This window comes from Prionailurus bengalensis, chromosome B3 (assembly GCF_016509475.1).
Source record: "Prionailurus bengalensis isolate Pbe53 chromosome B3, Fcat_Pben_1.1_paternal_pri, whole genome shotgun sequence".
Classification (NCBI taxonomy): Eukaryota; Metazoa; Chordata; class Mammalia; order Carnivora; family Felidae; genus Prionailurus; species Prionailurus bengalensis.
This window is the reverse complement of record NC_057355.1, coordinates 136,740,202-136,762,509: the sequence shown is the minus strand read 5'-3', so window position 1 is coordinate 136,762,509 and position 22,308 is coordinate 136,740,202. Positions and strand designations below refer to the sequence as shown.

Here is a 22,308-nt window from a genome sequence, read left to right as displayed (position 1 = left end):
ACTTTGCTGCTGTGTCCACAGTTTACAGGCTTTGTGCTCCCTCCTGGTCTGTTTTTCAGATACTTGAATATTGAAATGCCCTTAGAATCCAGACTGAATGCTCCTTCTAGGGCAGTCTGGTGATTCCAGAATGGGCATTGTTTCAGCTCCTCTTTGAGCGCAACTTGGAAGCTTTTCTAGATGAATCCTGAACTCCTCTGCTTCACTTTACTGATTGATTGATTCATTCATGCTTTATCAGGCATTTACCTTATGCCAAGTACTGAGAATACTGGCAGCTGGAGCTTTACCTTTATTTATTTATTTATTTATTCATTCATTCATTCATTCATTCATTCATTCATCTATCTACCTACCTATTTATTTAAAATATTTGTTTTGAGGGAGAGAGAAAATGAGTGAGTGGGGGAGGCCAGAGAGAGAGGGAGAGAGAATCCTAAGCCCGATGTGAGGCTTGAACTCATGAACCATGAGATCGTGATCTGAGCCAAAATCAAGAGTCAGATGCTTGACCGACTGAGCCACCCAGGCGCCACTGGAGTTTTACCTATTATTTACAAGACAATTCAAAAAACACACTCCTCTAGTTTTTGAGAATATGTTGTTGGATGCACGTGGCACAAAGCTCAAGCATGAGAGAGCACAGTGAAAAAGAAGTCTTCTCACCCCACCCCCCGGCTGCCCTTGCCCTTGACCAGAGGCCATCCCACTACTGTTTTCTGGTGGTACTTTCAGATTCATTCTGTGTATATGCAAGCCCTCCTTCTTGTGCTGGATGCTGTTCTGAACCCAGGTAATTGCACACCGCACACGGGGTTTTTGCACCTTGTATTTTCACATAGCAGTGTCTTAGCCTTGAGGGTGCATGGAGGACTTCTGCATTCTTTTTACTCACTGCCTAGTATTTCTCTGACCACGTGTGGTTTGTTAAAGGTCTCTTAGGGTGTGTAAGTTGCTACTGGTCTTCTGCTGTCACAGCGTGGCAATTAACAGCCACAGCCCGGAACACTGCACATTTGAGGACGTCTGTGGGGTGCGATGATGGACTGGAGTTTTCAGGGGGAGCAGTTAATCACTTGACAACGAGTTCTCTGGTTTATCTTCCCCTCCGTCTTCCCCTTGGGTGTCCTGAACCAAATTCTGAACGTTTGGGATTTCAGGAGCCTGCTGTTTGGAAAATGAGGGTTGTTGGTCCTTTTGTTCCACAGAAATTTCAGGAGAAGAAGTGAGCCCCAGTGGGTTTACGTTCTCCTTTCCCAAGTGGGCCACAGTGGTGTGCCTAGGGTCCTGCCACCATGGGCCATGTGGTTTTCTGCCGACCTCCTCGCCTCCCCTCTTACACCGAGGCCCTGCAGCACGGAGACCAGGCTGGTCCATCTCAGTGTCTCCTGTGCCGGCTCTGCTGGGCCTGTCAGTTGCCACCCGGCTGTGGGCGAGCCTGGCTGCAGAGCCACTGCGCGCACTTCCTGAGGTCACCCAGCCTCCGCTTGCTCATCTGAGTAATGGGTCATCCCTGCCCCTCCCTAGTTGGGCTGCGGAAGGGAAGCCGTCAGTGAGCAGAGAGCATCCGTCACACCATAGCCGCCCTCGCCCTGAGGGTGTCTCGCGTACTTGTGTGGCCTGATGTGGGCTGAAAGGGGAGCCGCGCCCCCTCCTTTCCGCCAGAGTCACAATTTATCCTGTTCTTGGAGCTCTGAGCCGCAGAGGAACTGGTCTGGCCCCTGACAGCTCAGCCACACTTAAGATTTTCAGCCTGCCTGTTCTCAAGATTACTGTTTTGTTTTCTTTTATGTTATGGGTCTCTTGTGTTTTCAGAGTTAGCTCAAAGTTAGCATCCTGTTTGTTTTTTAGGACCGGGGGAGGGAGAGCTGACTGGGATGATGTCAGATGTAGACGGATTGGAAGTGACCCGCAGTTGGCTTCATAAGGAGATGAGAGCCACACGCCGGGATAATCGGGATGCCGTGAGGATTAACGAAGAGGGAAAACCCAGGTCTGGGCTGCAGCCCAGTGGAAGCCCTTTTCTACCTGGTGCGGGTCACGTCCACTTGCGCCCTCTGTCTCCTTCAGTGCTGTCCATTTTTCCTGAGGTGTGGCTCCAAGTCCTTTGGGACTGGCTGAGGGGGGCTGCTCCCTTAGCTGTTTGAAATTTCTGTCCTGGGGCAGGGACAAAGTGCGGAGTCACACTGAAACTTACCTGGCTGGTCACAGTCCTGAGCCAAGTGCCCTAGGACCGGTTCCTATCACCCATGCTCACATGGGGCGGGACAATCTGGGAATGAGGCCAGTGCATTGAGGTGTCCACAGGGCTCAGAGATGATGTGGGTTGTGAGCTGGCGCAGATTTCTCAGGGCGCCGTCTGCCCCCCCTGCTGTGGGTGCTGGTGGCCCAGGGCTGTGCTCTTGTGCCCAGTCTCCCCTCCATGAAGTCATGGCAGTACATCGGTATTGGCTGTCATCCCTTCTGGAACTCTAGAGAAGCTGAGTGATGGTGGAGACCCCAGGGAGCATCAACCACTGTGGTTTTCCCACTGGGTTCCTTGGGGCCCGAGGTTGTGTTGAGGTTGTTGGGGGTTAAGGGGAGGGCCGGTTTGGCGTATCCTGCAGTGCGAGCCGGTCTGCCCTCTTGGACTGACCTCGTGGCTTCCTTCGGAGGTTCCACTTGGTGCCCGGCTCTCAGAAGGTAACGTAAGATTGGTAGCTGTCACCTCAGCTGTGTTGTGTGAGGGAATGGTGTCGGTGCCCACTCACTGGTGCCCAGAGACTTCCCGGGGGCTTTGTGCCCACCTCCTCCCCTAGACCGTGAGCCCCTCCAGGGCCCGAGCGATGGCTGTGGCATTTATTGCGCCCCTGAGTGCTGGGCCAGGCTGGGCACGGGAACCTGAGCGAGGTGTTTATGTACTTACATTTAGGGAGTGTCTGTATGCCGGGCGGGCCCCATAAGTAGGCACAGGGTACACACAGCCATTGAATCTGCCATAGTCCCTGCTCTAATTTCTGACCTTTCCTGGTCACAGGTCCTTTGAGCGTGGGCGGCCTAGCCTTTCTTCTCAGGAAAACACTTGTGGGCATGGCCATTGGCAAGCCATCTGCATTCCATGCATCCTGCGCCTTCCCTAGCATCCTGCCCCAGGCGACAGCCCACTGGGGCTCTGGAATGAAGGGCTGGGATATAGTGGTAGCCCCAAGTTCTCGGGAATATTCTGGCTCTGGGTGGGTCAGTGGGGCGAGGGTGTCGTGGGTCAGGGAAGGCTTCCTGGGAGAACTTCTGTCTGAGCCACATCCTGAAAGCTGGGCTGGAAAGTGTGGACCAAGACTTGGAGAAGGGGCATGGCCCTGTGCCCAAAGGCTTGCAGTAAGGAATGTAGGGCAGGGGAGGTAAAGGTGGGTGCGTGGCAGGGGGCCTTTGTGCACTGCTCAGAGCCCCTGATCCTGTCTGTAATGGGGTGGGGGCATTAGGGCATGTGTGTTGGTGAATATTGGCCACGGGATTATGGGTGAGAGATGGAAGAGGCAGGGCCCGGGCTTGCAGGAATATTGGCGAGGCCCGTGATGGTTGAGTCAGGGTCGAAGGATGCATAGGGGGGTCAGTGGGGGCTAAAGATGGCCAGGATTGCACTGAGCTGAGCAGGGCTGAAGGGTTTGGGGAACTCCTGCAATGTGGGAGAGCAGATGGGCTGAGGCAGACCTGGGAGGCCAGGCCGAGGTAGTAGACCTGATATGGGAAGAAATGGGGGGGCCATGGGAGGTGGTTGAGTCCAGGAGGGAAGGTCAGGCCATTGGGGGTAAATAAGGTGGAGGGAAGGGTACAGGGGCGATCCAGGCTGGAGCTGTGCCCATGAAGGGCTGGCACTGAGATTGGAGAGCGGGATGCCTATGAGGAAAACCAGCAAACTTGGGGTCCTTGTAGAGCTACAGCCAGGTCCCTCTCAGGAAACAACTCTCTCTCTCTCTCTCTCTCTCTCTCTCTCTCTCTCTCTCTCTGCCTGCCTGAAGGTGGCCTTGAGGACTGGCTAGGAGTTTGCAGACTTTCCCTTTGCAAATGAGGCTGTTCTGGGGATCGTGTTTGAGAGGGGCAGCTGCAGGCTGTCCTGCCATCAGCTGGCTGTAGTGAATGTTCTGGAAGGATGCTTCCTGGCTGCCTGAGTAACCTTTGTTTTCTTTGTTTCTCTCCACAGGAAGCGAGGGATAGAAGTCGTGCAGGTGAGTACAGACCATACCTTCACTGTTGTTCCTGTGGGTGGGCCTTTTAGGGCCCCCTTTCCCCTTCTCCCTCGAGAGTCTGGGTGCTTTTTTTTTAAATTTTTTTTTTACATTTATTTATTTTTGATAGACAGATACAGAGCACAAGTGGGGGAGATGCAGAGAGAGAAGGAGACACAGAATCCGAAGCCGGCTCCAGGCTCTGAGCTGTCAGCACAGAGCCCGACGCAGGGCTTGAACTCACAAACCGTGAAATCATGACCTGAGCCGAAGTCGGATGCTTAACCGACTGAGCTGCCCAGGCGCCCCAAGAGTCTGGGTGCTTAGCTTCTTCACTTGCATGTCATTTTTAACTTCTCCCCCTGTGGAATCTCTGTGGTTTCTGCCCTGGCAGAACGTGGGTCATGCTTGGTGGTCTCTGGGTCTTGTGGAGTTGCAGTGGGGTCATCAGTGGAAGGAGCTGGCTTGGGGGAGAAGCGGGGCTCTGGGTGGGAGTGGGGGTACAGGGTGCAGGAGCTTAGCCACCCCGCCAGACATCCGTGGTCCTGATGCCCCCACGGTTGGCCCATGCCTGCCCTCTGTCTTTGCTGAGGGAGCACGAGTCCCCCTGGGCCCCTGCCTTGGCTGTTCAGCCCTCTGAGGGTGAGTCTTCTCTTATCTTGGACCATTCTTGTGAGTGGTATCATCTCCAAGAGTACTCTTTCCCCTCTCCTTTCCCCCTCCCCCTCCCTAGGTCAGGTGCACCCCCATCCTGCTATCAGTTGGTGAAACCCAATCTTCTCTGTGGGCCGCTGGCTCCTGGAAGGTGGACCGAGTCAGTATGGGGGGCTCCTGACCCTTGGGCTGCCTCACTCTGGGGCAGACTTAAGTCAGGTGCTCATTGGCTGGAGAAGGAGGGATGGATGGAGAGAGAATCCCTCCCAGGGCCTGGGGCGGACTCTGTGGCCCCAAAATAGATGTACCTGCTCTGACAGTGGCCATTGGGGGTGGTTGGTGGGGTGGGGCTGGGTGGCTCTGTCTGGAAGCCTTGGTCTCCCTCTGGTCTCCCTCCTTGTAGCAGGTTGAACTTGTCACCTGGAGGCTGAGGTTGGTTTTGGGGGAGAAGGCAGTTTCTGGAAGTCCCTCATCAACTGTAGAGTTTTCAACCAGGCTCATTTTGGCTCTGCAAAGCTGTGTGATCTGCACTGAGTTTTTCTGTGGACCTTAATTTCTTACACATTGAAAGAGGGAAGTCAGAATTCAGGAATGGCTGAGAAGTATGCTTTTGGGCCCGCTTCTGATTGATTGGTAGTGGCTGCCTGGAGGGATCTAAATCTGTGAGTGGCTGAGGGCAGGGGTTGATTGATAATGCCTGTCAGGGGTCCAGCGGTGGGCAGAGGAAGTGCAGTTGTACCTTGGTCATTCTGGGGCCAGGTGTCTCAGATCGGTCCTGCTCCAGGATGCTTTGGCTTATTTTGGTCTCTTAGTCCTTACCTACGGTTACCTTGGATGTCACCAGATCCTTTGCAGATGCTGCTGTACCCACCATCAAGTCCTGGCCTTAAAGTTGGAGCTGTAGCTGGAGGTTGCTAAGAGAAGGTCCAGGTGCCTCCCTGAGGTTAACTATAGCGCTTGTCCAGGTTCACGAAGAAATTTCTGCGGGGAAACAATATTTAGAGGAAGTGAATTCACGTGCTCACCAATAAACACGTTACTCAAAAGGGTAAAAAAATGTGCCCTTCCCCTAATACCTGATTCCTGTCCTGGAAAATCTTAGACTAACACAGTAGGGTGCCACTACCCCTACCAAAAGAGGGAGGCGGGGAGGGGAGAAGAGGGGAGAGGGACTTGGAATTTCAGGATGTGAGGAATAACCTGGGGCTTCAGTGTGTTTGCTTTACATGGCTTCCTGGGAAGGTTTAGATGGAAACCTCTAGTTATTTATTTATTCAGTTTTTTTTTTAAGTTTTTTTTTTTTTAATTTGAGAGAGAGAGAGTGCATGTGTGAGCGTGAGTGGGGGAGGGGCAGAGAGAGGGTGAGAGAGAGAGAGACAGAGAGACAGAGAGAGAGAGAGCATCCTAAGCAGGCTCCATGCTGTCAGCACAGAGCCCAACGCGGGGCTGGGACCTCACAAACTGTGAGATCACGACCTGAGCCAAAATCAAGAGTCGGATGCTTAACTGAGCCACCAGGGCGCCCAGGACTAAAGCCTTGGAGCCATTGTTACGGAGTGTACCGGGCAGAAGAGTTACGAAATGCTTCCTTGATGTGTCTGCTGTTCCTTTTGGTGATGACTCCGGGGAGGAAGTGGTGACCGGGCACCAGAGAGAGGCCAAACTGGACGCTTTCCACGCCAGTATCTAAAAATAAAACCCACCGCGACGCCTCCCTGTTCACCTCCTCCTGGCAGCCCCGAGTGTTTGGAGAACTTGAAATTTCAAGATGTAGAGAAAGACTCTGTGCAAAATCTGGAAGCCAGGGCACTTGGCTGGGTTTTCAAAATTAGCCAGGCCTCTGTGCGCCAGATCCCTGGGCTGGTGGGCCGCTGGGTGCTGGAGATGGTGGGTGCTCGCCAGATACGAGGTGTCAGTGACTGAAGGGGCGGAGAGGAAGCGTGCCGTCAGCCAACACCCGGTATCTCTCGTGTCTGGTCCCCCAGTGGCAATGTCCCTTTTTGTGCAGCCGTCCAGTGACATGAGTAGTGTTTTCATGCCCATTTTAGAGACGAGCCTCCACTGAGGCTCAGGATGTTGTGACTTCCCCTGGGGGAACTCAGCTGGTAAGTGGTAGAGTTGGGTTTTGACTGTGGGTCAGTTGGTCTCCAAAGCCCGTGGTTTTTCTGCTCCATTTATCGACTGTTTCCAGGCCTGTTGTTACCTGGGCTTTGGCTTCTATTTAAAAAAAGGATATTGGGGCGCCTGGGTGGCGCAGTCGGTTAAGCGTCCGACTTCAGCCAGGTCACGATCTCGTGTTCCGGGAGTTCGAGCCCCGCGTCGGGCTCTGTGCGGATGGCTCAGAGCCTGGAGCCTGTTTCCGATTCTGTGTCTCCCTCTCTCTCTGCCCCTCCCCCGTTCATGCTCTGTCTCTCTCTGTCCCCCAAAAAATAAATAAACGTTGAAAAAAAATTTAAAAAAAAAATAAAAAAAAAATTAAAAAAGGATATTGGGGTCCAGGGTCAGGAACCAAGACTGTAGAGTGCTGGTAAGATCCCAAGGTACCCTCCCGTCAGGGAAGTTATTTCTCTGCCTGGGATTTAAAGGCAGTAGTAACAACGTGAGTGTTGACATTTATCGGGGACTGTGGTGTACCAGGCACTGATACCGTTTACTTGATAGAAACATCTGTGGGTAACCTCTCCAAGGTAGGATGGGAGCACATTCAAGAAAGCAAAATTTGGGGCGCCTGGGTGGCTCAGTCTGTTAAGCGTCTGACCTCGGCTCAGGTCTTGCTCTCTCGGTTCATGAGTTCGAGCCTCACATTGGGCTCTCTGCTGTCAGCACAGAGCCTGGAGCCCGCTTCAGATTCTGTGTCTCCCTCTCTTCTCTGCCCTTCCCCCGCTCGCACGCTCTCTTTCCCTGTCTCAAAAACAAACAATATTAAAATTAACAAAAACAAAAGAAAGCAAAATTTGCAGGTCCTCAGCTTCCTCATGTGCTCATTTCCTCACCACATCTGCTTGGGAAGGAGCCTGTAAACCCTCCTTCCTGGCACCCTTTCCACATTGGCCTCCTCCCGCTTCTGCGGAGGCAGTGCATGCAGCAGCGAGGGTTAGGATCACCTGGGCCCAGGTTTCTGGCTGTGTGACCTTGCGCTAGATGCCTAACCACTCGGAGCCTCAGTCTCCCTGTCTGTAAAATGGGGACAATACTTGTGCCTGTCCCCCGGGATCACCCGAGACCTAATTGAGTCAATTTGGGTAAGGCAGCTGGCACCATGCTTAGCACACAGCAAGCTTGTTATTTACGTTGTCAAGGCAGATACGACCCTGGGGCATAAAACCCACCTAGGCCTTGTCACCCATGGTCCCCCTGGGGCAGGTCAGGTTTCTCCAGTTCTTCCCTTGCAACAAGATTGAAAGAGGACCTGAATGAGTTGTCAGCTGATGGAGCATTAGAAATGATTTTTTTTTTTTAAATTTTTTTTTTCAACCTTTATTTATTTTTGGGACAGAGAGAGACAGAGCATGAATGGGGGAGGGGCAGAGAGAGAGGGAGACACAGAAACGGAAACAGGCTCCAGGCTCTGAGCCATCAGCCCAGAGCCCGACGCGGGGCTCGAACTCCCGGACCGCGAGATCGTGACCTGGCTGAAGTCGGACGCTTAACCGACTGCGCCACCCAGGCGCCCCAGAAATGATTTTTGATAACAAATGACCATAATTCTTAGCATATAATTTTAAAGGAATTCAGAGAATTTGCTATGTAAATCTCTTCCCATTCCATCCTTCTGCTTGAAGAAGGGGTTTTAGCACTTGCATCTATAAACATTGAAAAATACAACTGACAGTGAGCTCTGCCTTCATCTGTGGGTACTTGAAATACTTTTGAAAAATTCCCATTCATCTCTTCTGAGATGTGTTCCTCATAAGCTATAATGTTTTTCCTTGTACAGTCAGTGATGTTTCGGTCACGTGCATCCGTTATGTACTGATAGTAATTGTAATAATAATTCAAGCCAGAAGAAAGTTTCTGACACTTAGAGCTTAATGGTCACACGAAATTAAAAAATTAAAACCTTTATATACATATAGTTCTTTTTTGCCTAGTAGTGTAATAGACTACTCAGTAAAAGGCCTTTAAACATAGAATTCACTGAAGGATGCGGGTTGGGTGTTGGGCTTGGAGGAGGCAAAAGGAACTTTTCTAAATCTCCCAGTGTTTAAGAGGCACTGGATTCTGTACTTTTAGGATGGATGATGGTGGACCTCAAATCGCTATGGTATTTAGATTCCACTGGATCCATTTAAAAGAGAAACAGGAACAGTTTTATTTTGAAATGTTAATATTTACAGTATGTTGGAAATTACATCCTTTCCAAGTATTTAAACTTACGATGAGAAATTTTAGATGTCAACTTGAAAATGCACGAAAAGATATGTCATTGTAAACATTTATTCTGGGGGCTTTGGTTGGAAGGCCACTGCTTTAGGACGTTACCCCATTGACTTCTCAGAACTGGGCTCAGAGGCAGGTGCCATCTCCGAGGGGGCAGTGGCTTGGCTCCTAGGCCATCCAGACGCTGGGGCCTGTGCGGCCACTGAGACCCAGAAAAGCCTTGGCAACGGGCCTGTCTGCGGGCCGACTGGTGTCCCCTAACCTGGGTCTGTTAGGCCAGGTGGTGCTGTAATTAGGAAAACCTACTGTTCTCTGCTCATGTAGGCACGAGAAGCCCCCAGTCCAGGAGGAGTGCTGCCTTGTGTTTGATGTCGGGGCTCAGGCAAGAAGACAAGGGGAGAGTGAGGCACACTGTGAGATGGGGTGCCCTCTGCTCCTTTGTCCGGAGGGGCTGCCTGTCATGACAGTGATGGTCGCAGGCACCTGTTTGCCTCGGTTTCTTCCTCGGCATTATTGTAATGAGGATGCTGGACACGCCCTGACTCCTCCATTTCAGGCCTTGCTTAGCCACTGAGGCCCCTCACGGCCAGCAGGTGTGGGTTGGGAAGACTGGGCTCTCCCTGTAGCGGCATTCAGCGCATCTTTCTTGGGTGCCTGCGGTGCGCCGGGCCGCGGGTGTGGGGGACTCACCGTGCCAAAGCCTGGTTCCTTCCTTCTGAAGTCTGCAGTCTGCCGTCGGCATCCAGAGCCAGAGTTGGTGGGGGTCACTTGCACAGGCGTGCAAGAGATGAAGTCAAGAAGGCGTCCCAGAGAAAGGCAGGGTAAGCCTTGCTCGTGGCTATAGGCCTCGTCCACCTGACAGAGCCTAGCTGAGAGCCAGGTTCAAACCCATGGTCCCGACAGGTGCTTCACCTATGTCCCAGGCTGTTCTGGTCCTGCTCCTGCAACACACAGGTTGCAGAAGTGACCAAATGCAAGCCGTGGCACAGCCATCAGTGTCCCTCCACCCACTGAGCCTTCATTTGGAGGAAACATTTCTTGACCTCCTGGGTCATCTGTGGCCTAGGGGGCCTGGGGCGTGAGCCTAGGGCTCTGCAGAAGGCCAAGCAGGAAGTTTGCATCAGCCTTGAAGGATGGTGTTACCTTGGGAGCATTTTCCACTCTGACCTGATCTGTGGGGAAGGCTTGGGAGGGAAGCCTGGGAGGTTCTTTGTCCCTGGACCCCATTGCCCCTTTCTAGGGCAGCCCTGAACTTAAGGGAAGGAGATCTGGAAAGAACAACTCATCTGTTGTCCTGCCACCTCCAGCCTCAGTATCCTCGGGAAGGTGTGTTTTGCAGCCCTGCCTCGCACATTATGGGGGCTTTCACCAGTTTGCAAAGCCCGAGGGGAGAAGGAGAGGGCTGTTTGCAGGAGAGGGGGCCGGAGTTGTATTTTAAAATGCAAACGAACAAGCTGTAAGTGTGGGAAGTACAGCCACCCGTCATAGATTCACTGCCTTCCTTCCAAATTCTTTGAGAATCCAGACATTACGAAACCCAGTCCCCGGAGCAGCCGCTGTTTCTCAAGTGGGCAAGGGCGTAAAGAAGTTTCCCCAGCTTGCCGGGCAGGCAGCAGGCCTTTGCTCCGGGTTTCTCCAGAATTGTTGCTTGCTTGAGATGTTGGAGTGCTTTGTATACATGTTTGCACTGTTCCTGTGCGAACCATTCGGGAAAGGAGGTTGGGTGGTGGACCCTCAAGCAGAAAGGGAAAGACGGGCTGAGAGCTGGAGGGGGCGTGCCAGGCGGTCTAGGGCTGGTCTGTGCTGTGGTGGAGGCCTGTGAGGACACAGGGGTGGACAGTTAGGGGAGGGTGGGCAGAGGATGAGGAAAGCCTTGTAGGGAAGTTGACGCTTCTTGATAGAGGATATACCCAGCTTAGGTTGGGGGGGCGGGTAAGGTATTTGAATGTCGTTACAGGCAGAGAGCACACGTGAGCAAGGACCCAGAAGCTGGGCAAGGGGGTCTTTTGTCTGTGAGAGGCTTGGAAACACTGGATCCTTGGCCCCGATGGAGTTGGCAAGTAGCCAGGCCGGAGAGGGCGGCGGGGCCAGACCTAGAAAGGGCTGGTGATCTGTTCACGGGCGTGGGTTCAGTGGGCATTAAAGGGCTTTTGTGTCGGAGAGGTGTGTGCTCCAGTGAGAAGGCATGACAGGAGATCCCACTGCAGGGCATATGGAGGACGGTTAGATAAAGACTGGGCTAGAAGGCAGAGACCTGGGTCTTCTGGAAGGAGCCCGGGACCATGGCCTGGAGTGGTGGTGGTCATGGTGATGGGGTCTGGCTGGGATTAATTCAGTAGTGGAAGGCAGGGGGAGACAGATGATGGGACGTGGGTGGATGTGGCGGGTGAGTGAGATTGAGGGTCACTTCCCAGACTTCTCACTTGTTTCTGGACATGCATGGGGGTGCAAGGAGAGGACCAGTGAGGGGGGAGGGCTGGTTCAGATAGGCGCGTTGAATCCAGTAACTGGCTTCTTGAAAGCCAGAGGGAGAGTCTGTTGGCTGAGCAGGGTGCTTCTTTCCAAGGTTTACAGATGTTGAGTTCTCTGGCCAGCTGTAAGAAATATATTTGTTATTTGGGTAATATTTTCAGTGGTTCAAAAATTGCTTTAAAAGGTATGTACTTAGAGACGCCTGGGTGGCTCAGTCAGTTCAGCATCTGACTTCAGCTCAGGTCATGATCTTACGGTTTGTGAGTTGGAACCCTTGTGTCGGGCTCTGTGCTGGCAGCTCAGAGCCTGGAGCCTGCTTTGGATTCTGTGTCTCCCTCTCTCGCTCTGCATCTCCCCTGCTCATGCGCGCTCTCTCTCTCTCTCTCTCAAAAATAAAAACATTAAAAAAAAAAAGGTACGTACTTAAAAGTGTCAGATGATTTAATCCTCGCCTGGGTTCACTCTGCCACCAACACCGTCTGCACGGTGCTTTTGCTGCCTGGCCTCGTGCCCTCACTAGATTTTATTTCCAGGTCGTTGGGGCCCACGAGGGGTGGACATTCTGCCTTTTGTCTGTCCCCTCTGCCGGGTGTTTGGGAGCCAAATTCAGGGGCTGCGAGAATATAGGTTGTCTTGGTGTTTACTGGGGGCCTGACGTCCTCGTAGCTGGAAGAGCTCATGGCAGTTATCCAGCTGCCTCCTCATGGGCGGGGGCTTTTCTCAAGGCTACCAGAATGTGACTCTGACCCTGACCTCTGATAGCAGACAACAGCACCTCTAGGGAGCATGGCCATGAGATTGGGAAGTCGACTCTATGCAGAACGTTTCCATGGTTGTTTGGGTCTGTTATTGGGATACAGATTACTCTTTTTTTTTTTCAATAAAAAAATTTTTTTAATGTTTATTTATTTTAGAGAGAGAGGGAAAGAGAGAGAGAGAGCGAGCGAGCCAGTAGGGGAGGGGCAGAGGGAGAGGGAGACATAAGAATCTGAAGCAGGCTCCAGGCTCCGAGCTGTCAGCACAGAGCCTGATGTGGGGCTTGAACTCACGAACCGCGAGATTGTGACCTGAGCTGAAGTTGGATGCTTAACCAACTGAGCCACCCAGGTGCCCCCAGGGATACAGATTGTTCTTGTCTGTGCTTGACCTTCCCGAGGAGCCCAGACACCTGGGTTTGAGTTTCCATTAGTTTGTCTTCTGAGTGTGTGATCCTACCTTAATCATCTTTAAAAGGGAAGGACATTTACTACACAGGACCTAAGACACCTAATGGAAGCTTAAGGAGTACGGGTTTATTGTCCCCTCATCCTTTGTTACGAACCATGTGGCTTAAGGGTGGAGGGGCACAGCCGTAAGTGAGGCAGTGCTTAGAAAAATATGTTGTCTGCTGGTCTCTTTGCTTTGCCCTCCCCACCTTCCATCATCCAAGTAACACTTTTTGGTTTCTAGCTGTGTGAATTTAGCTTAACTCCTTTTTTATTTATACTTTATTTTTTTATTTTTGAGAGAGAGAGAGAGTGAGTGGGAGAGGGGCAGAGAGAGAGGGAGACACAGGATCCAAAGTGGTCTCTGTGCTTTCCACCCGATGCAGGGCTCGAACTCAGAAACTGGGAGATCATGACCCGAGTTGAAATCAGATGCTTAACCGACTGAGCCACCCCGGCACCTCTGAATTCCTTTTTTAAAGATACGTGTTATTTCTTACCATTTGAAATGCAGGTATTTGTATTTCTTTTTTTCAAAATATTGAAAATTATTTTCATTCTCCGTCATTTACTTAGCATATATGTGTAACAGAGTCAGACAAGTTTATGTGAAAACATCAGGGTATTTTTTTACAATAATGGTGCATGGGGCAGGGGGAATGTTCTTTAAATCAGAGTCTGCTCTTATCAGATGTTTTTAGGAGCTGTTAAGAGATGCATCTTGGAGGACAACATGGGAAAATTCTCATGAGCTGCTATGTGCTGCCCATGTACGCTGAATGGTTTCAGTTCTGTCAGTTTTATTTTATTCTTGAGCTTTTTAGGCTTGCTGTTGCAAATAGAAACTGTCTCTGGCGTCGGGGCAGTCCTGTGTGGCTTCGGAGGCCTGTGTTTCTCAGTTCTGGGGTGTTCTTTCCCGAGCCTTTGACTCGGTGAGTCAACTTGAACTTATCCTTAAAACAGAAAGCGGCCCTGCCAGGGAAGCCGGGCACCGGTGCTCCACGGTGCCAGGGTGTGCCCCGTCAGGACCCAGGCTTCTCCATACCATTCCACACGGAGTCAGGGCCCTGGGTCCCTGGTCCCCTTCCGCGCAGTGAACATGCAAGCGAAGAGATGAAAAGAGGTGCGTGGGGGAAATAGGAAGGGAGGAACAGGGCAACCAAAAGCCGCTGCCTGTTTTGAGGTTGCTTGGAGGTGGCGTTGTCCGGGGCGTCGCTCCTCAAAATGTGGTCCTCCAGCCGTCAGCATCGCCATCGCCCTTGGCATGGCCCAGAGCTGGTTGGAGTTGCCAGCCCAGAGCTGCTCAGTCCCGATCCTCGGTGCAGTTGTAGGAGTGCCAGTGCAGCTGGGAGGGGGGGCCCTCTGGGGGCTGAGACTGGGCGAGGCGGGGCATTGACCGGAGGGCCCTGGGCGCACGGCCTGCGCTGTGAGAAGCAGGCATCGCCTTCGGCTCAGGCTCGCGGACCACCAAGCGGCTTGAGTCTTTCATTGGCCAAGAAGCTGGCATCACCCTCCCCACTGTCATGTTTTTATTTGTGCTGTTAGACGTGTGCTCAGGTGTCACCTCGCCCGTGACACCTTCCTGGCTCTCTCAGCAGACCCCCCACCCCCGGCTTCCCATGCCTAGCCGGAGCTACAAGTTGATGTCTTCTCCTGGGCCAGAACTTTCTTGTCTCTGGGGAGTGCAGGGCCTGGCCCTGGTGTGTGCTCCATTTACTGGGTGATGTGGGTGATTGAAACCCTTGAATATTCTTTCTTCATGAAGTGCTATGTGTTCGTTTCTGAAATTTGGGGAGAGAAAGACAGGCTTAAAGATGAAAGCCCAGAGATAATCTTTGAAACACTTATTTCGGTCTTTTTTCGTACCTTCACCTAAAATACGTTGTTAAGTATTGTGTGAATCCAGGTTGGGCTTTTCTTATCTGTAGGTTTTCTGACCTGCGTTTGGAGGATGGACACACATAGATTTGCTTGTGCTGTTTACTCCCCTTGGAAATGATCCTTGCGAGGGCGGCACCAGTTTTCTGCCGTCCCGCTGTCCCAGCATCAGGAACCTTTTCTCTGCTCTGGAACCTTAGGTTCTAGTGGTTTCTGGTTTGCTGTTCCGAATAGTGCTGCCATTCTCTCTTTGGTTCTCTGTTTGGATCGCCCTCTAGAAGTGACGTTACTGGGTCTAAGGCACCAGGATCTTACAGTGTGTGGAGCCCTGTGGCCTGGAGACCGTTGTGGCCCTGAGCCGCTGCCCACGGTGTGGACTCAGTGGTGGTTTATCACAGTGTCCCCTTGCCTGGCTCTGTGCCAGCAGTGGGCGGGGGGGGGGGGCGGTTAGGGGACCCAGGGTCGGACAGGCAGCCTTGGCAGTGGCTGATGCCTCTGAAAGGCTGTGTGTGGCTGCCACTCGGCCACCCTGCCTGAAGATTGCAGTGGCTGCCCCTGCACTGTGCTAGTCTCTGGCCTCTGGGAGGTGAGGGAAGACAGTGCTGGGGCAGGTCTTTGAGGCCCCTGGGCCTGGAGGGAGGGGGAGACCGTTAGAAGCCCAGGCTGTGGGAGAATTGATTGGGTCCTGAGGAACCCAGTCAGGCGGGCAACTCCTTAGGGAGGGGTGGAGGGGTCACTATAATGGGTGGGGGGAGGTGATCAAAGCAGATGTGCACACAGCCTCGTGTGGTCTGGGAACTTCCGTAAGCACTTTACTATGTTAACTAATTTAATCCCCACAACAATCCAGAGAAGGACGGTTAGTACTCTTATAGGTGCTGTTTAATGGACAAACTTCTGTTATCCCCACTTTACAGATGAGGCAACTGAGTCCGAGAGAGCTCGCCCCAGTCCCTGAGCTAGCACGAGGCAGAGAAAACCCAGCACGCTGGCTCCCTGGTCCATCTGTGACCCTCCACGCCCCACTGCTGGTTTTGCATCATTCTGAAAGCAGCGCTTCCTTGCAATTCCTTTGCCTGCGGTGTCTTGAACCCTCTCCTGGACCGGGCCCATCTGTCTGCTGGCCAACTGCTCAAGTGCTCTTTCTCACACAAGCCCCATCTTGACCCAGCGAGGCCGCAGCACCAAGGGGACAGGGTGATGTCCCATCCCTTGGAGGGGTTCATGAAGCCCTTGACAGTTGGTTCCCACTCCAGGGAACCTAGCCCGGGCCGCTTCCTCAAGTGCACCCCAAAGCACCCCGTGCAGAGGCCCAGCAGCCTGTGGCGAGGCCTGGTCCTCCGCATACCCTCTCCTGGCAGCCCGCCATGCCTCTCCTTGTCCATCTGGCTGACACTTATTAATCTGTCTGAACGAGCTCCCGGCCGCCAGCTCCTTAAACCTTCCTGGATACCCTAGGCCGAGAGAGCCCCTCCCTCTTGTGGGCCCCAACATACCCTGTGCGCCCCACCTCCCAGACACAGAAGCTTCCATTGCATGGTGTAATCACGGACTGTGGGGGCTTTTCCCACTTCTCCGGAGCCTCTGTAGGGCCGTGGACCATGCCTTGTTTTTCTGGAGACTGTGCAGGCCTAGCATTCTGGCTCATAGATGCACCTTATCAAGAACTCTTTGGAAATCAATGGAAACTAATTAAATATTACAGAAATACATGAATTGGCAAAGTTCCCCATCATCTTATTCTCTAGAGGTAATCACTACGAACCTCTCCATTGGTTTTCTCTGGCTATAGTAACATACCTTTTTTTATTCTTTTGGTTCCTTAAAGCCTACTTAAAATCCTTTTTTTTTTTTTTCAAATAATTTATTGTCAAATTGGCTTCCATACAACACCCAGTGCTCAGCCCAACAAGTGCCCTCCTCAATGCCCATCACCCACTTTCCCCTCCCACCCACCCCCCCATCCACCCTCAGTTTGTTCTCTGTATTTAAGAGTCTCTTATGTTTTGCCTTTAAAAACCTTTTAATGAGTGTGTAATGCGATGGTTCTGACTGACAGTGCCTTTGAACCGACGAAATACGGTAATAGCATATTTGTATATTGTGGAAGTTTCTTAATCTGTGCCTGCTAATGTGTAAAGGCAGGGCCCGGCTGAGAGATCTTGGCATGTCTTTTTCAGCAACAGGTTGATGTGTCACGTGGCACTGTTTTGAAAGGTCAGAAAGTATACATGAGTTGGAGAATCTTCCTCGTTCTTACAAAGTGCGAACTTAGGAGATAATTTGCCATTTTAGCTACTCAAAGAAGAATGAGTAGCTTTCATGAATTTGACAGTCTAGGAGATTCCTCCCTTTTAGCGTTCTGTATGCTTGACGCTCTCTCGCTTTCCCCAAAGGAAAGGTTAGTAACACAGAAGAAGTAAATCGAGGTGAGGAACAGAGGAGATGTAATATTGGCTGTCGGGCCTGGTGCCGTGAGGACACACTAGAGTGGTGCTGAGCTTCCTGGTAGCCAGTGCGTGCGGAGAAATGAGATTAGAACTCTTAAGTCGTCAGGAGAGAGAGAGAGTAAAATCTATGGAGAGGCTTGAACCATCCTTCCTAAGCTGTTGAAGAACATAGCGTCACAAATAGGACATTGTTGTCTTGATGTGGATGAAAACAGAAAATCGTAACACAAGCAGAAATGTGTGGCCTGAGCACATTCTCCATGACTCTCTCATGCCAAGGATATTGTGTTTCGGGGGGATCTCTGCCTGGCCGGCCTTCATCCTCCCGACACCCCTCCACCTGCAGCTTCACCGTGGAGCCGTCAGGATTGATATTCGGCTGCCAGTAGCAGATTGGGAATAACAGTGGCTTAAATAAAATCTTACATTTATTTCTCTCTATGCCAAAGAAACCGGATGCAGGCTAACCTGGGGCTGGTGCAGGGGCTCCCTAAAGTTTTAAAGAACCCCCTTTTCTCTGTTTGTGCCGCACTATCTTCTAGGCCCAAGCTCACCTCCTTGTAAAAGTGGCTGCTGAGGCTCCAGCCGTTGTGTATACATCCCAGGTCATGGGAAAGCAGTATGGGAGTAGGGCATCCCTGCCACACACCTGAATCTATTCTCATTAGGTGATCTCCTTAGAGATCCCGTGTTATACTGCTGCCCATGCTGGCCTTGGTCAGAGTCGAACGTTCTAATACCTGGAGGCCAGCAGGGTGGGAAGTGCCGTCTTTCTGCCGGCCATGCTGTCACCTCACAGGAGCTTGGGGTTTTGTTACTGAAGAAGAGGAGAATCGGGAATGGGTGTTGGGCTGCAGCTAGCCGTGCCCAGTGCCCTTGGGCCCAGTGACCCTCAGTTTCCTCATTTACAAAATGGCAATAATAATGGAGCCAGCCTCAGAGTTGGGACATGGACGTGATATGGCTGAGGAGCAGCCCAGAGCCTGGCACACGGCACGTTCTCAGCAGGAGCTGCTCTTTTTTATTAGCTGGTGCCACCATTGTTGATGTCATCCTTAGGGGCCCATGGAAATCAGTAGGAGTCTAAATGAGGTGTTTATTGAGGGATTGGATGGGTAGATGAGCCAAAATAAAAGGACCCTTGTTGTTTGATTTGTTGTCACAAGTAAAGAAGCTGGAAATGTTATCGTGTAAGTTATATCCATCTGGTTTGCTTAGGGAGGGGCCGACAGGGGTAATGTTCCTGCTGTGGGCCAGCGGGGTCCCAGCTCAGGGTGTTCCCTCCTGACTGTGGAAGCCCGAGGCCTTCTCCTCGATGCGGGGGCGAGTGCAGCCTGCTTTGTGGTGCCCCCCAGGATCAGAGAAGAGTCTGCCCTGGCTGGGGTGCGTTCGAGGGCATAGGCTGATATATTTTCTTCCTCCCTCTGCATCTCCAGTTCCAGCCACGGTGGGGTAAAGGCATCATCATCTCTGAGAGTATGACTTCCCCACCCTGGACACATAAGACCCCCGCCCCCCGTACTGGCTGGGGGCAGGTGGTGGGAGTCCTGTGCGCAGCTGAGATTTCACTGCTTTTCCCCAAATTTTGCAAATCCAGAGCCATAACTTGGCTTTCTCCCTCTTTCTTTCTTTCTTCCTTTCTTTCTTTCTTTCTTTCTTTCTTTCTTTCTTTCTTTCTTTCTTTCTTTCTTTCTTTCTCTTTCCTTCCTTCCTTCCTTCCTTCCTTCCTTCCTTCCTTCCTTCCCCCTTCCTTCTTTCTTTGCTCTTTTCTTTTCTTTTCTTTTCTTTTCTTTTCTTTTCTTTTCTTTTCTTTTCTTTGTTTCTCCCATTCAGCCACCCCTGCCTGGAGAACTCCCCGGGAAGCACCGCAGCCCCATCCTACCCCTGAGTTCTCTGACGTCCTATACAAGTGGCTGGCAGGGTAGCCCTTTCAGGGACCTGGTTGTTCTGGGTCCCTTGTTCCCTGTCTGCATAGGGCAGGACTGACTGTCGGTATTTCTCTCTGTGAACTTTCTATGATGGCCTTAGAGCAACCACCCTATAAGGAGATCCTGGCTCGTGCTGTGTCTGCGACTTGGCGGTGCAGCAGGGCACGGTCATCGCTCGCAGAAGTCACTTGGGAGGCCCTCCGGGGTTAGGTGGGGGTTGGGTGGTGTTTGATCAGGGGTCCTGGGGGAACATGTAGGGCGGGGCTCCCAGACATCCGGGCAGTAATCACCTAGTAAGATCGCTTCGGAGGTCTGAGATGCCCTCAGAATAATTTCAAAATGCTTTGGTGTCTTTCCAGCTCGGATAGCAGCAGTGACAGCTCCCGTTTGTGCCTTGCTTGCCGGGTGCCACTGTTAGTGTCCCCGCTTGCCAAGTGAGAGCGCTGAGGTTCAGACACCTGGAGTGCCTTTGCCTTGCACCATCCAGCAAGTGAGCAGCAGAGTGGGTGGGTGACGGCAAACCCAATGCCTTCAGGCTGCCTGTCTGGACTGAGAGTCTGCTGATGTGCAGCCCTGGGAAATGGCAAAACCCCTCGGAGGCCCACCTCCCAGATAGCGACAAGACGGACGAATGAGATAGGGCAGGGTTAGGTGAGCAGGCCCTCCTTAGGGGGTGCATGAGTACCTGAAGTCAGGGATGGGGTGTAGGGTGGTATGTAGGGCTATGGAGTAGTAAGGACCTCTCAGCAGCTCACTGGTTTTCTTGTTCCTGAAATGACTTGAGGGGTCTTATAAAGCCCACCCCCTGTCTAATTGGGCAGAAGTTTGGCTTCAACACTGAGCCTTTCCCATCCTTGGTAGGTGGGGGCCTGGGGGGGGTCTCTGGGCAGGACGAGTGTGGGTTTCCTGGCGTGGAGAGGCAGCCCCTGCCTGGATGATATTTTTGCTGCAGGCCCTGCCAAGTGGAAATAAGTTATTTACAGTGTTTTGACAGGATCATCAAAAGCCTGGATAGGAAAGGATGCCTTTGGGACTGAGCTAATGGCCTAGGGGTGTGGCCTGGGGGGAGGGGAGCCTGGCATGGGAGAGAGAGGAGAGACACTTAGTGGGGGCTAGGGGCATGCTTGATTGAGCTTCGTAAATGTGAAGGCCTCCCCTCCCCTAAGCAGAGGGCCTGATAAAGTTGTGTGCTGATTGGCTATTCCGGGCTGACCATTTTGGGCACACATGTTCATTAGACCTGGGTGTCCCCAAGCCAGCTCTGGGCCTCAGCCTCCTAATTTTGCTGTGTGAGGCCTTGGTGCTGTCATTTGTCTAAGGGGGACAAGGGCCTCTGCCCAGCCAGTGTGTCCTGGGGAGAGGGGAAACAAAGACAAAACAGGAGTCTTTGATCCTCCAGAAGGGGTTTGAAAAGGGTTTGAAAATGTGTTTCAAGGGGCACCTGGGTGGCTCAGTCGTTTAAGCAGGTCATGATCTCATGGTTCATGGGTTTGAGCCCCGGATCAGGCTCTGTGTTGACAGCTCACAGCCTGGAGACTGCTTTGGATTCTGTGTCGTCCCCCCCCCCCCCCCCCCCCCCGCCCCTGCCCCACTTGTGTGCGCGCGCGCTCTCTCTCTCTCTCTCTCTCTCTCTCTCTTTCTCGAAAATAAATAAATAAGCATTAAAATAAGAAAGAGAGAAAATGGCTTTCAAGAAGGTTCAGAAGCCCCTCCGGGGTAGCTGGTAGTCCAGAGATAACCAGCAGTCAGACTTCAGGAACGCCCTTGAGTTTTTTCTCTGCATGTAGGAATGGAAGACGTATTTATATACTTTAAACAAAATTGTTATCCTTTTGTAATCTGCTCCCCACAAACACGCTTAGCGTAGTGTTAGTGTTTCCCCTTTTGTTAAATGTTCAATTTAGGCTTGTGTTCTTAGTCGCCACATAATCTATCCTCTCTGTAACCAGAGTTACTGCGTTCCCTCTGTGGATGTTGGTGGGGGTTCTGGCTTGTCGCTGTGATGCTGCTGTCATGACCATCTGGTTCTGATAGCATTCGGGCAAGTCTGTGATTATTTCTTGGGCTATATAAGTAATAAGTCGTATTTACTGTTTTTGCAGTTGATAAAAGGAGTATGTACTTCTTGGGGGAAAAACCCTGAACATCATAGAGAATTGAGGAAAGACACCATTGTTTTAGAGTTTGCCCTTCTGGATTTTTGAATGCACCCAGATCTTAGGCCGAGTCTGTTTCTCTCCATTTTACCTTCTATCTCCCCCTGTTCTTTTTCATCCACACCCCAGACCCTCCTCTCTGCCCATTGTGGCTTTGGGCCTGGGCCAGGCTGCAGCCCTGCCCCTGGGCATTTTGTCTGACCCAGGGAAAGGGACAGAGAGTGTGTGCTGGTGGGGAGGTGGCTGGTCCCTGGGTAGTCCCCGGTCCTGCTTCTTTCCAGCACAGCAGGCTGCTCCTCACGCCTGGCCTGTCTGCACTGTGGTCCTACCGCCCCCCCCTCCCCCGCCCCCTCCTCCCCCCCCACCAGCTGGCAGGGGCTTTACTCTGGTTTACATGTATATGCAGGTTGCTAGCCAAGGGGAAATTCTGACCCGACCTGGTAAGTGAGCTGAGGGAGCTACCACCCCTGCTAACTCCCCCTCCCCCTGAGCAAGCATTGTGCTCCAGGGACCAGCCTTTACCACACAATTGTTGGTGGCCATGGGCTAGTTCTTTAGCCCTGGGCCTCAGCCTCCTTGCCTAGAGGGGGTTGTCAATCACCTACCCCCTAAGGTTGAGAAGACTAATTGAGATAGAGTGTCAGAGCACTTACTACAAAGCCTGGCCCCAAATCTATGTTCAGTGATCCGTGACCAGCTGCCAGTTTGTATTCCGGGAACTGAGGACTGGGAAAGGAGCTTTTGAAAAGGAATATCAAACACCACTTGCGTGCCTGCTTCCCTCTGGGCTGGGGGAGTTGGATGTAGCTGTGAGTTAATCTACTGCTTCCCTGATGGGGTGGGTCCAGCCCAGACTTGGGAGGAGAATTTCCAGTGTGGATATGGGTCACCGGCCCCCAGTGAATTCTGACCACATGGCTTTGAGCTAATTCCTGGTCTTTGCTGAACCTGGGTCCACATCTTTCTTGGACAGTTTTACTTTA

At 52.1% G+C, this 22,308-nt stretch overlaps 1 protein-coding gene across 2 annotated transcripts in view; it reads left to right on the top strand.

Annotated features, from left to right (window-relative positions):
* Positions 1 to 22,308, top strand: part of ITPK1 (inositol-tetrakisphosphate 1-kinase) — a 180,431-nt gene that overhangs the window by 38,588 nt on the left and 119,535 nt on the right. For both annotated transcript variants that reach the window (XM_043556882.1, XM_043556883.1), the window contains exon 3: positions 4,178 to 4,202. In XM_043556882.1, the coding sequence (XP_043412817.1) occupies positions 4,178 to 4,202 (25 nt within the window). The remainder of the gene's footprint in view (positions 1 to 4,177; positions 4,203 to 22,308) is intronic.